Source organism: Setaria viridis, chromosome 3, assembly GCF_005286985.2.
Source record: "Setaria viridis chromosome 3, Setaria_viridis_v4.0, whole genome shotgun sequence".
In the NCBI taxonomy this organism is placed as follows: Eukaryota; Viridiplantae; Streptophyta; class Magnoliopsida; order Poales; family Poaceae; genus Setaria; species Setaria viridis.
Genome location: NC_048265.2, coordinates 21,514,490 through 21,527,133, shown reverse-complemented (window position 1 = coordinate 21,527,133; position 12,644 = coordinate 21,514,490). Strand labels below are relative to the sequence as shown.

General features: G+C 51.5%; 2 protein-coding genes across 2 annotated transcripts; one reads left to right on the top strand and one right to left on the bottom strand.

The window, feature by feature from the left end:
• Positions 1-1,452: 1,452 nt before the first annotated feature.
• LOC117848897 (protein SHI RELATED SEQUENCE 2) lies at positions 1,453-3,111 on the bottom strand. Its single transcript, XM_034730480.2, has 2 exons — positions 2,233-3,111; positions 1,453-2,130 (listed from the first exon to the last, which is right to left on the bottom strand). Exons 1-2 carry the CDS (start codon positions 2,813-2,815, stop codon positions 1,802-1,804), a joined length of 912 nt encoding a protein of 303 aa, XP_034586371.1. The 5' UTR covers positions 2,816-3,111; the 3' UTR covers positions 1,453-1,801.
• Positions 3,112-11,057: 7,946 nt separating this feature from the next.
• On the top strand, positions 11,058-12,584 carry LOC117850403 (uncharacterized). The gene has a single exon (XM_072292309.1). The coding sequence runs from the start codon at positions 11,528-11,530 to the stop codon at positions 12,299-12,301; it is 774 nt and encodes a 257-aa protein (XP_072148410.1). The 5' UTR covers positions 11,058-11,527; the 3' UTR covers positions 12,302-12,584.
• The last annotated feature ends 60 nt before the right edge of the window (positions 12,585-12,644 follow it).

Sequence of the window (12,644 nt, the reverse complement as noted above, 5' to 3'; positions counted from 1 at the left end):
AAGACAAATAAAACAATGGCCTATCCGATCTAGTACTCAAATCGATCGACCCTAGACTGAGTTGTTTTTGCATCCCCAAATTCCAACTAAAAAAATGTACAGTGGTAGTTAAACAAAGGCCATTAGACGTCAATGCACAACGTACTCCACTGCATCAAATAAAGAAGCGCCCCTGAACAGTAGCCGTGCTCCCCGCAGATTAGCACGGCGGCATGGACGAAACAAAATCTAAGCCCTCATCGACACGCATTCAATAATGCTTAACGCACCAGCTCTGAGCCTGACGGTGACAATTGACAAGATGGCGTCATCAACCTCCAAAGCACAGAGAAGATTTTGCACTAGATCACTCACTGCGCTGCGTCGCTACCGACCCCCACCATCATGCAATGCATGTGACAAGGAAGATTTGCGTACGTGGTGCGGGATCAATCATTGGACGTGACACGATTAGGTGAGAAACAGCCAAGACAAATTACTACTCCAATCGAAAAGGGAGGACCCAAGTGTCCATGAACACCGTCCTGGCTTTGCCTTGGCACCGGCCTTTCTTTCCTTTCACATCTTTTCAACCTTGATGGGATCCAGCATGAAGGATAAAATATGGGGATTTCACAAAGATTACGTGAAGTGGTACGAAATTAACATACTTGGAAAATTAGGTTAGACCACAAGGAAACCAACCAAGTTAGTATAACGCAAAAACGTCATTTAACCAATTGTACATGTACTGCAAGAATTTACAAGTTTACTGAAATAATGATATATTGCCACAATTACTCTCACTCATGTAACTTGTGCCATGATTGGTGTATGCCCACATTCTTTATTTTCAGTGAAGAAATTAACGAGAAGAAAAACCGGAACAAATCATTCAAAAGTTACCAAAACAGCCCATGCTTACGAATCCATTACCAATGCCATCATCAAGCTTACTCTGTCGCCTAGCGAGTCCCAATCGGATCATCAGTATTATAAACGAAGCTAGGAAATCCTATCAGCACATGCATTGCACATTGGCTTCCCGGCTACAAGTTCCAACGCGTGGATAAGATGCTTAACAGCACATATAATAGCAGCCAGGTAGTAGATAGAAGTAGAATTGAAGTGGTAAAGAAACTGTCAAAGCAATGTCGTAGCTGAATAAGGTAACAAGAGGGAATATTGGCGCTTGGAGGCCAAAGCACGCAAGAAGACAGTGACCGAGCGACTCAAGTCACGGCATTTGGGGAGCGTGGCACCGAAGGGTCAAACTTTTCAGCTGGCAAACCAAACACCTCAATTATCGGTCCATTCCATCACCAGACAAAGGATCACCGGTAGTCAGTAAAGAACTGCTCCTAGAGCCCCCCGTTCACAGGAAATGCATGCTTTTGCCTTTTTAAATCCAAGTGATTTGCACCGGTTTCTACGGAATTTAAATTGACTTGTTAGTACGAATTTTCTGTGTCGTTGTGTGAAATTCGTGCACTGTGTCAGATAGATTTCATGCAAATCCTACTTAAATTCATTTGCTCCAAATGGCACCAGGCCCTGTGCTGTAACTTCTGATTAGTGCCCAGTTTTATGCAAAGATGCCAGTGTTGAACTAATCCTTTCAGCTTCCGGTAACAACCAAAGACTTGCGGTCATGAGTTCATGGCAGCATCGGCAGTAACATGAAACTGAGCTACAGTATACTACTGCTGCTTCTGATTGCACTGACAAATGAGCTGAAACAAAGAAAGCGAACGACAGAACATGACTAGATACCCTTGTGCTGCTCGATCCCGCAGTGTGTTGCTGCGTGCTTATCATCAGTTCATGGCGTGTTGCCGTAGCCCAGCCCGCCGAGGATGAGCGGGGCGCTGGCGCCGCTGTACAGGTTGGGGGCCGCGGCCGAGGCGCTGCCGAGGTGAAGGTCGGAGGTGCCGAGTTGCACGGCGGCGGCGGCGCGGCCGTCGGTGTCGGCGCCGTGGTCGTACAAGAGGCCCCTGAACAGGTGCCCGTTGATGGTCACCGCCGCCTGGTACGCGACCTCGCCGGTGCCGCCACAGCCGCCGCCGCCGTCGTCGACGGACGTCACACGCACGCACCTGAACACCGCCGGCCCCCGCACCTGCCGCGGCAGGTTGTCCTTGAACGACGCGTCTGCGGAGGACCAAGGGAATTGATCGATGGCTCAGTGACATCTCTTGAATTGTGTCGCTGTGCAACTGCGCTCAATTGACGCCGACGATGTGATGTGGTTACCTTGGTGGCTCGAGGAGGTGTCGAAGCTGCGAGGCGTGGTGGCGTTGGAGGTGGAGGTGCGGGAGTTGGTGGTCGCCGTCGTGGTCTGGCACGCGAGGCGGGGTTTCTTGGCCGCTGCGGGCGAGGTGGGAGGAGGGGACGCGCCGGCCCCGCCACCGGCGAGCTGCAGGCGCTCCCGGCGTCGGGCGGCGGGGACCCAGGTGCTCCTGACGTGGGTCTCGCACTCGAAGCCGCGGCTGTTGCAGCACGTGCGGCAGCGGTTGTGCGCGCACCCCTTCTTCGCCTGGTTGCCGCAGTCGTGGCACGTCGCCGCGCCGGACCCGGAGCCGGAGCCGGCCCCGCCGCGGCCCTGGTCCAGCATGGCGAGGGCCTTCTTGCCGTGGGATCCGTCCGCCCCCGCCGCGGCCTGCGACGGCTCCGGGTGCCAGAACTGGATGGCGGCGGCAGCGGACGACGCGGGCGGCTTGCCTGAACCGGCGTCGGCGTCGACGAGGGTCCGCTGCGCCGCGGCGATAAGCGGGAACACGGGGTCGTCGGCCGCCCGCTGGTGGTGGAGCGAGCCCGCGGGCGCGACGACGAACATCCCGACGTCACCGGCGGCGCCTATCGCCCCGTAGCCGAGGGCCGCGGCTGCGGCCGCGGCCTGGCGCGACGCGGCGGGGCCCCAGAGCCCGGCCGCCAGCGACGCGCCGGGCCCCGCGGAGACGGCGCCGGCATTGAAGCCCAGCGACAGGTCGTCCCCGCGGCCGGCGGCGGCGGCGGGCGACGGCAGCCAGCCGGCGATCGCCGTGGTGTCCGACGGGAAGCGCCGCCCCGACGACGACGCCACGCTTACTCGTCGTGGAGCGCGGAGCTGGGCACTGAGCAGTGAGCAGAGCAGACAGGATCAAGAACAGTGATCGGGTGGGCTACGCGGAAGGAAGGGGGAGCTTCCTAAAGCTAGAAAGCGCAAGAACACACGCAAGGTGCTCTACACAACTGCGGGTAGAGGCTACACTGCTCCCTTTCTCCCTACCTCGCCTCGCCTCCACTATAAAGAATCTCGCCTAGTTGCAGGAGCACTCAAAAAGACCTAGGCTCTAGAGCCTACGCCCTAGCTAGCTAGCTCGATAGGTCGCTGCGTTCGCCTAGCCTCACTCATCTCTCTCCCCCTTTCTCTCTCTACACGGCTGAGCTGCTTATTGAAGTACTTTCTCCAGTTCTTTTCTCCCTTGCTTTCTTTTCTCCGCAGAGGCAGGAGAGAGAGAGAAAGGAGATGAGAAACAAGAAAGGAACGGAGGGGAGACGAGACGGAGATTGTGAATCGGCCGCGTGGGGACCGGACCGGACCGGCCGGCTCTGAGAAATTCCTCTGCGCGGCCGGGATCGATCGCCAGCCGTCCTCTGGCCTTTGGGTAGGCAGAGGCACAGGAGCTCTGCGCTCTGGTGCTCTGGCCTCCAGCTCGCTGCCTCTGCGGCCGCCGCCTGCTTGCAGGGCAGTTGCAGCGCGGTGCTGCCGCGGCGCGCGTTAAAAGCTGCCCCGCGCGCGGCCGCGCACAGGACACGCGCGGCAGGCCTAGCTGCCGCCTAGATCGGCGGCAGCGCGCGCCGCCCAGGCGGAGCCTGACGCTCATCCCGCTCCCGCCCGTCTTTGCTTTGCGCTCGCAGTGGCAGTACCTGCTGGGCAGTGCGATGCCGGTGTCGGGAACGCGACGGCGTCGGTCGCTCTCGCCTTTCGCTCGATCGATCGATGCCGGCTGCTGCTGCTGCTGCGGTTAATGGCGCGGCAGGGCAGGTCCTTCTTTTCTCCGCGGCTGGGCAGGGGCTAGGGCTAGCTGCCCCCGCTACCCGGCTATGGCTAGGGAGCTAGGCGGTAGGACTTGTGGAGAGGAGGTACTCGATCGATCCATGGGCCATGGCGTAGGTGCGGCGCTCCTGCAGTCCTGCCACGCCTACGTTGCGAAGGGCAGGGACGGCAGGTCCGGTTCTTATCCGGGCGGCGGATCTGTACCAAACAGCGGTGGAGCGGGCAAAGCACGAAATTTTGGTTCGGTTTTCAAGTTTCACGGTTAGAAATTCATCCTAGTTTGTTGCCCCTCTTTCAAATTCCGTTCATAGGTTCGTACAGTTTTTGGACCCGTGGAACGAAATTGAGTAGTAGGAGTAGTCTGCACTAGGATTCTAGGAACAATTTATTAACTGTAGGGAAGATTTCTTTTAAACATTTATGATTAGTCCTTTTTTATAAAAAGAAAAACCTAACAGCAAGACCCTCACCTGGATTCTTAGAGTACGGAGGACCTTACTGATCACCCTCCAGCCCCTTCTCCATACTCGGTGGTTGGGGTTGTTTCCGGCGGATGCGCACATGAACATACCGGTGGAGAAGGAAAGGAAGGGAGGTAGATGGGGAGAAGAGCCACTTGCTGCCAATCACCACTGCTCAAGATCGATTTCAGCGCTGCCCACCTGATTCTACCGCCTCCTACATCCACCGCCGCCTACCCGATTCGACAGCTGTTGTTATATCATATACACACAGCAAAATAAACAACATAGGGCTGTTTGATAGCAGGATCGAATATTCGGATGTTAATTAGGAGAGTAAACATGAGCTAATTATAAAATTAATTGCAGAACCATGAGCCTAATTCGCGAGACGAATTTATTAAGCCTAATTAATCCATCATTAGCAAATGGTTACTATAGCACCATATTATCAAATCATGAACTAATTAGACTTAATAGATTCGTCTCACGAATTAGACTCCATCTGTGTAATTAGTTTTATAATTAGACTATATTTAATACTCCTAATTAGTATTCAAATATTCGATGTGATAGGTGCTAAAGTTTAGCATGTGGGAGCCAAACAGGTGTTATACATTGAACTATGCATGTATGCATTCATAGATCAAGAACGTGTTTGGATTCTTAGCTATAGCCCTTGTCACATCGAACTAATTAAGAGAACTAAACATGAGCTAATAATAAAACTAATTGCAGAAGTTCTAGCTAATTCGCGAGACGAATCTATTAAACCTAATTAATCCATCATTAGCAAATGATCAATGTAGCACTATGTTGTCAAATCATGGATTAATTAGACTTAATAGATTCGTCTCGCGAATTAGCCTCCATATGTGCAATTAGTTTTGTAATTAGTCTATATTTAATACTTCTAATTAGTATCAAACATTCGATGTGACATAGGCTAAATTTTAGCTCCTAGGAAACAAACGCTCTCTGAATAAGATATGTGTATACCATTTCGTTGCTTTTTGATACAAATGAGATCAAGCACAAACAAGACAAGCATACAACTACTATACCAGCTACAATTCAGCCGTAGCAAAATCAGTTTTAAGATTACTAACACATGTCCATGTCTTACTATCCACCACAAAGAAACAAGCATTTTGTGCTATATTCGCATAATTGCAACACAACTGTGGCCATATGGACACCACCTTCTGTCAGACACATACAAGCTGAATTTGGTGTCTCCATGCATTGCTCTCTCGACTACCAAATTTACCTGAGAGTTAGTTATGAACGGTGATGAAATGATTGGCGCCCGGGGTGTTTAGGAGGCATGTGCTAAATTTTAGCACCTGTCACATCGGATGTTTGGACACTAATTAGGAGTATTAAATATAATCTAATTACAAAACTAATTACACAACCCCTAGGCTAAATCGCGAGACGAATCTATTAAGCCTAATTAGTCCATGATTTGACAATGTGGTGCTACAGTAACCATTCGCTAATGATCGATTAATTAGGCTTAATAGATTCGTCTCGCGATTTAGCCTAGGGGTTGTACAATTAGTTTTGTAATTAGGCTATGTTTAATACTCCTAATTAGTGTCCAAACATCCGATGTGACAGGTGCTAAAATTTAGCACCTGCTATCCAAACACCTCCAACCAAATTCTACGGGCGTGAGCGCAAACTCCAAATTCATCCGGAGCTCGCAGAAACGGTTGCAAGTTTCACACCGGTCGTGGACGCGCGCGGGGGCGACGAGCCGGTTCATTGAGGCAAATTATTGGTGCCGCGCCAGCGCGTGCCCAGACCTCGCCGTTGGCACTTGGCCGGCCGCGGCGGGTGAGACCAGGGCCCCGGCCGTTCCGCTCGCACAGAACTGCTGTACAAGGGGGGCCGGCCTCCGACCTCCGTGAATCTAGCCCCGGCCTTCTGCAGCAGCAGTCTGCTCTCTGCTGCGGATCAGATCACTCGATGGCGTCTCCAGGCCTCCATTTATGTCGCGCTGTCTCCCTGCGCGCGTCACGTTGTCTCGCGCCGTCCGCCCGTCCCACTCGTCCCCCTCTCCTCCAGCTGCTGCTGCTGCTGCCGCTGCGGATTTGAGTCCTGCTGCTTCTCCTGGGTTGGCTGCATGCCTGCATGCGCACTGCGCCGCAGCCTTCAAGTTCCACGCCGGGCCGGGTCCCCCCTGGAGCACCGCGCCCGTCAGGCAGCGGCTGCCGCGCTTCTCCGCTCCATCGATCCATCTCTGCGCGTTGCGTCCGGTGCCACGAGCTGTCGCCCCGAGCTGAGCGAGCCCAGGCCGTTCCTTTTTATCTGTCCCCCCGGCCTTTTTCTTGTGACTTTGTGAGTTGCCACCGGCCACGCGAGGATGGTTGCGCGGGGGGCACTCGCCGGAGAGGATGGTTGCGCGGCTGCCCCGGCAGTGGTCGACGCGATTGATGGGACGGCAGTGGCACACACTCAAAGCTGGAGATGGCCACCCCGGGCGTGGTTTTCCTCTCCAGCTTTAAATTGCACTCCAAACTACGCGAACCGGTGTCGTAACTCGTAACTTGCGATATCTGTGTATTCCAAACAGATCCTTAAAAGTTGGTTTTCAGCTGAATTCTTGAGCTTGAGATTTGATGCTGCTTAGAAAGCATTGAGTTTCAATTCATTTTTATTATGAAAAAGTTCATTATTACAAAAGCGTGACATTCATCCCTTATATTTCATTTGGAGTAAATTAACCCCTTAACTAACTAAATCGGTACATTTATCATCTTAACTTTATTTAATGATGGTTTAGGGTCATGTAACATCGGTCTTAGGCCATATAATCATCATACTGATCACTGCTTAGTCATGTCTAATGTTGAATAAAAAGTTTGGTGTGAATCGGTTGCATCAAATTTTATGATAAAATCTTTATGAGTAGCTAATTTAGAGAATTTATTGATTTTTTTAGCTTTATATCTTTGACTCAACATGTTACGCTAAGTAGTGATTAGGTAGATGATTACATGGGCATAAATTGCTATTAGATGGTACTAAACTATTGTTAAACTAATGTGAGATAATAAATGCAGTAATTTAGTTAGTTAAGGGGTTGATTTGCACCAAATGAAATATGATTACACGAGGATGAATATCACATTTTTGCGATACTTGAGGGATGAAAAATACATTTTATTTTATTTTTATTATTACTTTTCTCCTATAATAACTGCGTATATCACTTGTTCACTTGTTGCGAGGGTTGGAACTTATATTGACAAAAGTTTCCTTTCTTTGGAGATTTTGTAAGATGGGTCACTTTTAGAAAAAAAATATTAAACATAAAAAGTGACCTTTGGTGGAGTTTCAGAGATTGACAGTTTAGATCCACCCTAACTAAAATTAGCTAGCTAATGGCTAAAACTTTTTATTAGCTAACTAATCTTTAGCTTGGGATATTTGGATCCACCAGCTAATTGTTGGCCGTTGACAATAATTGATCATGATATCCTTCTTTAGTTGCACATGTTCTTTATTAAAGGGTAGCAGTGAGTTATTTCATTGAACAGTTATGGGTAATTTAGACTTTTAGCTCAATTAGCTAGGATTAGCTAGGTTTAATCAGCTAAATGGATTGTTGGTTTCCCATTAGTTGAGAGTGCTTTAACTACTCAATTAGCTGATCTTTTTGATCCATACTAGCTAAATTTAGCTAGCTTAGTTGGTGAATCCAAACGAGACCTTAGGCTAATCTCATTGCATATTTTCATCGTACTCTTACTAACACTACCATCTCAGCTTTTCAATAACATGAAACTGTCACTCTCATTGTACAATTTCATAGACAAGTTGTAACATTTAATTGCGGTATGGTGTTACGATAAATGTAATCGTGTAAACTATATAGCCTTTGTATATAAATTAGTAGCATATTAGAATATAGTGGCATTGGCAAATAACGTGGGGTTATATTTGTCTATCTCGCGCACAGGGTGGAGCCAGGATTTTATCGTAGGCGGGCCAAGCAGTAGTGTTCCTCTAGTAATCGTAGCTGATATCAGCCCGCCTATCCCGCAATTCGCACATCAAATTTATCGTGCCTATGGTTATCTAATTGCCTGCTAGGTTTCGGGCGCTATCACTCAAAAATCAACTTGCGCATGCGCGCTAGGGTCAAAGGTACATTTTCATGTGCACAATGGTTTGTGTTTGGGATCGTTATGCGGCTGCAGCGTAGCGTGGCAACGGAGAACATGCATGGACGTTTGCGTAGTCACATGAGAAAGTGATCAAACAACAGACCATGTGAACTTGAACGAATCATATAACGCCCAGCTAGGCTTCTTTTCTACCTCTTCGATGTGATGAGCTAATTAAAAAAAGCTTAAAAGACTTGGTTCGGTTCATCTTATTGGGCTGATACATTATTAGAGTGGCCTGCCGTGCATCACTAGCCTAGCTGGTGGTGATTAGCTCTGAAAAACTAGGATTCGGGGGGGCGGGGGGGGGGGGGGGGGGGGGGGGGGGGGGGGGGGCAGGCCCCTGCGCTCCCCTTTGGGTACACCCCAGCTCGCGCAATTGAAAATATGGAGCCGTTTCACATTGCAATATGGAGCAGTTTCACATTGCATCATACAAGGCTCAAGAGCGTGTTTGGTGCAGCTCTCATGGGCTCCTCCTGACACATTACTGTAGAAGCACTGTTCATTGGAACCGGTATTCTCTCTCCCCTCCCTCCCCCCATAGCCACCGGAGGAGCCGGTAGAGCCACAAATTGTGGCTCCTCTAGCTCCGGCTCCTTGGGGCTCCTGACACGCTACAATGGCCGGTGTCAGGTGGAGCCGGAGCCCTAAGGAGTCCGGCTAAACTGGCCCTAAATGTCCGATATGCTTCCTTCGTTTATCCTCTTCCGCTATGAGGTATTATTGTCACCACTACCATCTATTTGTGATCGCTTCCTTCTTTTTTCCTAACTACAGCGAGTGCGACTGCCAATACCCTTGCTTCACCACGGCAGCCCCCCCCCCCCCCCCCCCCGCGCTATATATGTACGCATGGACATCAAGGGATCCGGTGTAGTAGGAACCCCCGTCTTCCCCCGGGACACAAGTTAGTGAATGTTGGCAATGGCCATGGTGGTAAGAAAAGAGAAGGATGAGAAAATGAAGGGAGCAACGGCACATCCGGCTTAGATGGGGGTTGGGGGGGGTGAGGCCCCATACTAGCGCCAACACTAGGGAGCTCCCTCGGAGCCCCCCTCCCCCACACCCACACACACACATTTTTTTTTTGCCATAGATGCGGTGGAACGAAGAGTTTGAGCTACATCCTAAGCTAGAAGAAGGTGATTTCATGATTTTGGGCCAGCAAAGGTCATTAGGCCAATGTTAATTGTATTGGACCTTGAGGAATGATCAGAGTAGCCCACTCAATAGTCCGACTCGGCATGTACTGGCAACCTTCCTTCCTATCATGTGTTATAGTTCAGCCCTCCTAATCTGTTATCCTGGATTTGCCCCTCGAAGGGAGGGCACAAGAAAGAAGAAGGGTCAGCAAAGGTCATTGGGCCAGCAAAGGTCATGATTTTGGGCCAGCAAAGGTCATCGGGCCAATGTTAATTATATTGGACCTTGAGGAGTGATCAGAGTAGCCCACTTAATAGTCCGACTCGGCATGTACTGGCAATCTTCCTTCCTATCATGTGCTATAGTTCAGCCCCCTAATCTGTTATCCTGGATCCGCAACTCGAAGGGAGGGCACAAGAAAGAAGAAGGGGGAACAAGAAGGGGGAACGGGAGCAAGATGAGAAAAGCGGCATCAATTAAAAAAATATGTAGTTCATATGTCAAAATGTAAAAGGTGTGAATTGTGTTGCAAATGATAGTAAGGTTCCAGGAGAGCGGGGTGGTTTGCATCTCAACTAAACTTGGCACATGATAGCATCTCCAACAAACTACCTATTATATTTTTAACTCTCTATTTGAATTGGCAAAAAGATTCCTCTCCATATTGAATTGATCATTCCAATAGACTATCCATTTCCCACTCTTCAAATCCCAACGGCTAGTTGCCTCCACTCTATATTCCAACGGCAACAACACTCATTTCACAAATTAAAAGGTCCATAATCATTTCTTTCTCTTTTCTTTCCATTATTTCTTCCCTCTCTTTCCTTCTCCTTCTCCATCTTTTCCTTATCCGTTCGTTTCTTCCCTTCTTCTCCGGCTCCCTCTCCCTCCCGGCGCCCGTCACCCTCCAGCCCCACCGCCACCGATCCCTCTTCTCCGGCTCCCCCGCACCCGAGCCACCAAGGCCGCCGTCCTCCAGCCCCTGCGCAGCTGCGCTCGCGCGCACCGTCACCTCTCCCTCTTCTCCGGCTCCCCCACGCTCGCGCCGCTGTCATCGCCGTCCTCCAACCTTCTGCGCCTTCTCCGACTCCCTGTGCTTGCACCGCTGCCGCCTCCTCTTCCTCTTCTCCGGCTTCCCCACGCCCGCAATGCAACCATGGTTTGGAGGGTGGAGCAGGATGGCATTCGCGTGGGGCCCACACTTGGCAAGGCAGATTGGCTTGCCAAGTTTGGCTAGCGGGAGGAGAAATTTGGCCATTCAGATAGGATAGCAAGGAGGATGGCAATTCTTTTAGAGCAGGATTTTCATGTTGAGTTGCTAAATTTTAGTTTAGGAGTTGGATAGCAAGTTTCTTGGAGTTGCTATGAGACAAAGGGCAAGGGAAGGAGCCAGGTCCCTTTTTCCTCACATGCAACCTTTAGATACCTTTGAACCATTTCCTTAAAATTGTATTTTCGTTTTATGTACCCCTCCACACTAGAAATTTTTAAACTTGAACGGTTTCCTATCACAGATGTTAATCGTCTCGTAAAATGAAAGTACAAAACTGGGATCTTCTCGCTTCCGCTGGGGTCAACCGGTCAAAGCTGCAACTGCCAACGCAGCGTAACGATCGCAACTGCCCAAAGAGCACAGCATTCAAGCGGGTTCTTCGCCCTCTCCGTAGTCAGCGCCACCCCATCCCCAGGCACCGACACCGCGCCGCAGGCCCCCCGCAGCAATGCCGCCGACGGGGCGGAAGCGGAAGGCTCGCCCGTCCCAGCCGGCGCGGCGCCCGCGTTCCCTCTCCCGCTTGGACTTCCGCTCGCCGTCGGACGGCGCGTGGTACGGCGCGCGCGTGACGGTGCAGCACGGCGCGCTCCGCGTCATGTACGAGGAGTTCCCCGAGGAGCAGGACGAGTGGTACGACCCCGCGACGCTCGCGGCGGCATCCTCCGCGCGCTACGGCGTGGCCGCGCTCCGCGCCAGGTTCCGCGCGCCGGCGCCGCCCCTCGACGACGCCGGGTGCCGCGACCTCCGCGCCGGCGCGCCGCTCTGCGTCTCCTGCCCGCTCGACGGCGGCCTGCTCAAGTTCTACGACGCCGTCCTCGAGTCCGTACGTCCCCTTCGATCCCTACACATGCACACACGGCGGCGCTGGTTTGCATTGTTTGGTGTTGAGGCTGCGGACGCTGTGCAGGTATCGCCGGCGGCCCACGGCGTCGTGAACGGCGAGGACCGGTGCGCGTGCCGTTTCGCGGTGCGGTGGACGGAGGGGCCGCGCGCCGGGAGCAGGGAGGAGGTCGGCGTCGAGCGGGTCTGCTGCGTGCAGTCCACGCCGGTGGAGGACCCGGTGCTCAGCGAGTTCTTCGACGGCGTGACCAAGCTGCTCGGCGGCAATGGCGACGGGGGCGCGACGGCGTCTCAGGAGATCGGCGCCGTCGCGGCAGCGGAAGACAGCGTCCCTGCGGATGCCCCGCCGGGGTTTCACTGGAAATTTGGGGCAAGGGCTTAGGCAAGCAGCAAGCGGCTTGATGCGCATGGTTACGTGGCTTGGCATTGGGTGCCTTGCTCTGACCTGACCTGTGTGTGTAAGCCCCAACAAATCATGTGCGTATTTTGTCTTGGGCTTGATCTTCTCTTCCAAAACCTGTATCCTCTTGGTTTGACTATCAAAAGACTAGTCTTCTGTTCATCATTACCGTCTCAGCCTTAGTTATCTGACGAACAAAACTAGGAAATGTGGAAAGCACAATTCAGAGACAGCATGATCGAAAAAACAGGCTCTTTACCACATAACAGGTAGACATCAAAGATATAGTCACAAGAAACAAGGCAAAATAGCTAAAATCATCCTT

Coding starts and splice junctions, on each gene's coding strand:
- LOC117848897 (XM_034730480.2), bottom strand. CDS start 2,815: ATGTTCGTCGTCGCGCCCGCGGGCTCGCTCCACCACCAGCGGGCGGCC. Junction 2,131..2,232: donor CACCTCCTCGAGCCACCAAG/GTAACCACATCA, acceptor GGTCCTCCGCAG/ACGCGTCGTTCAAGGACAAC.
- LOC117850403 (XM_072292309.1), top strand. CDS start 11,528: ATGCCGCCGACGGGGCGGAAGCGGAAGGCTCGCCCGTCCCAGCCGGCG.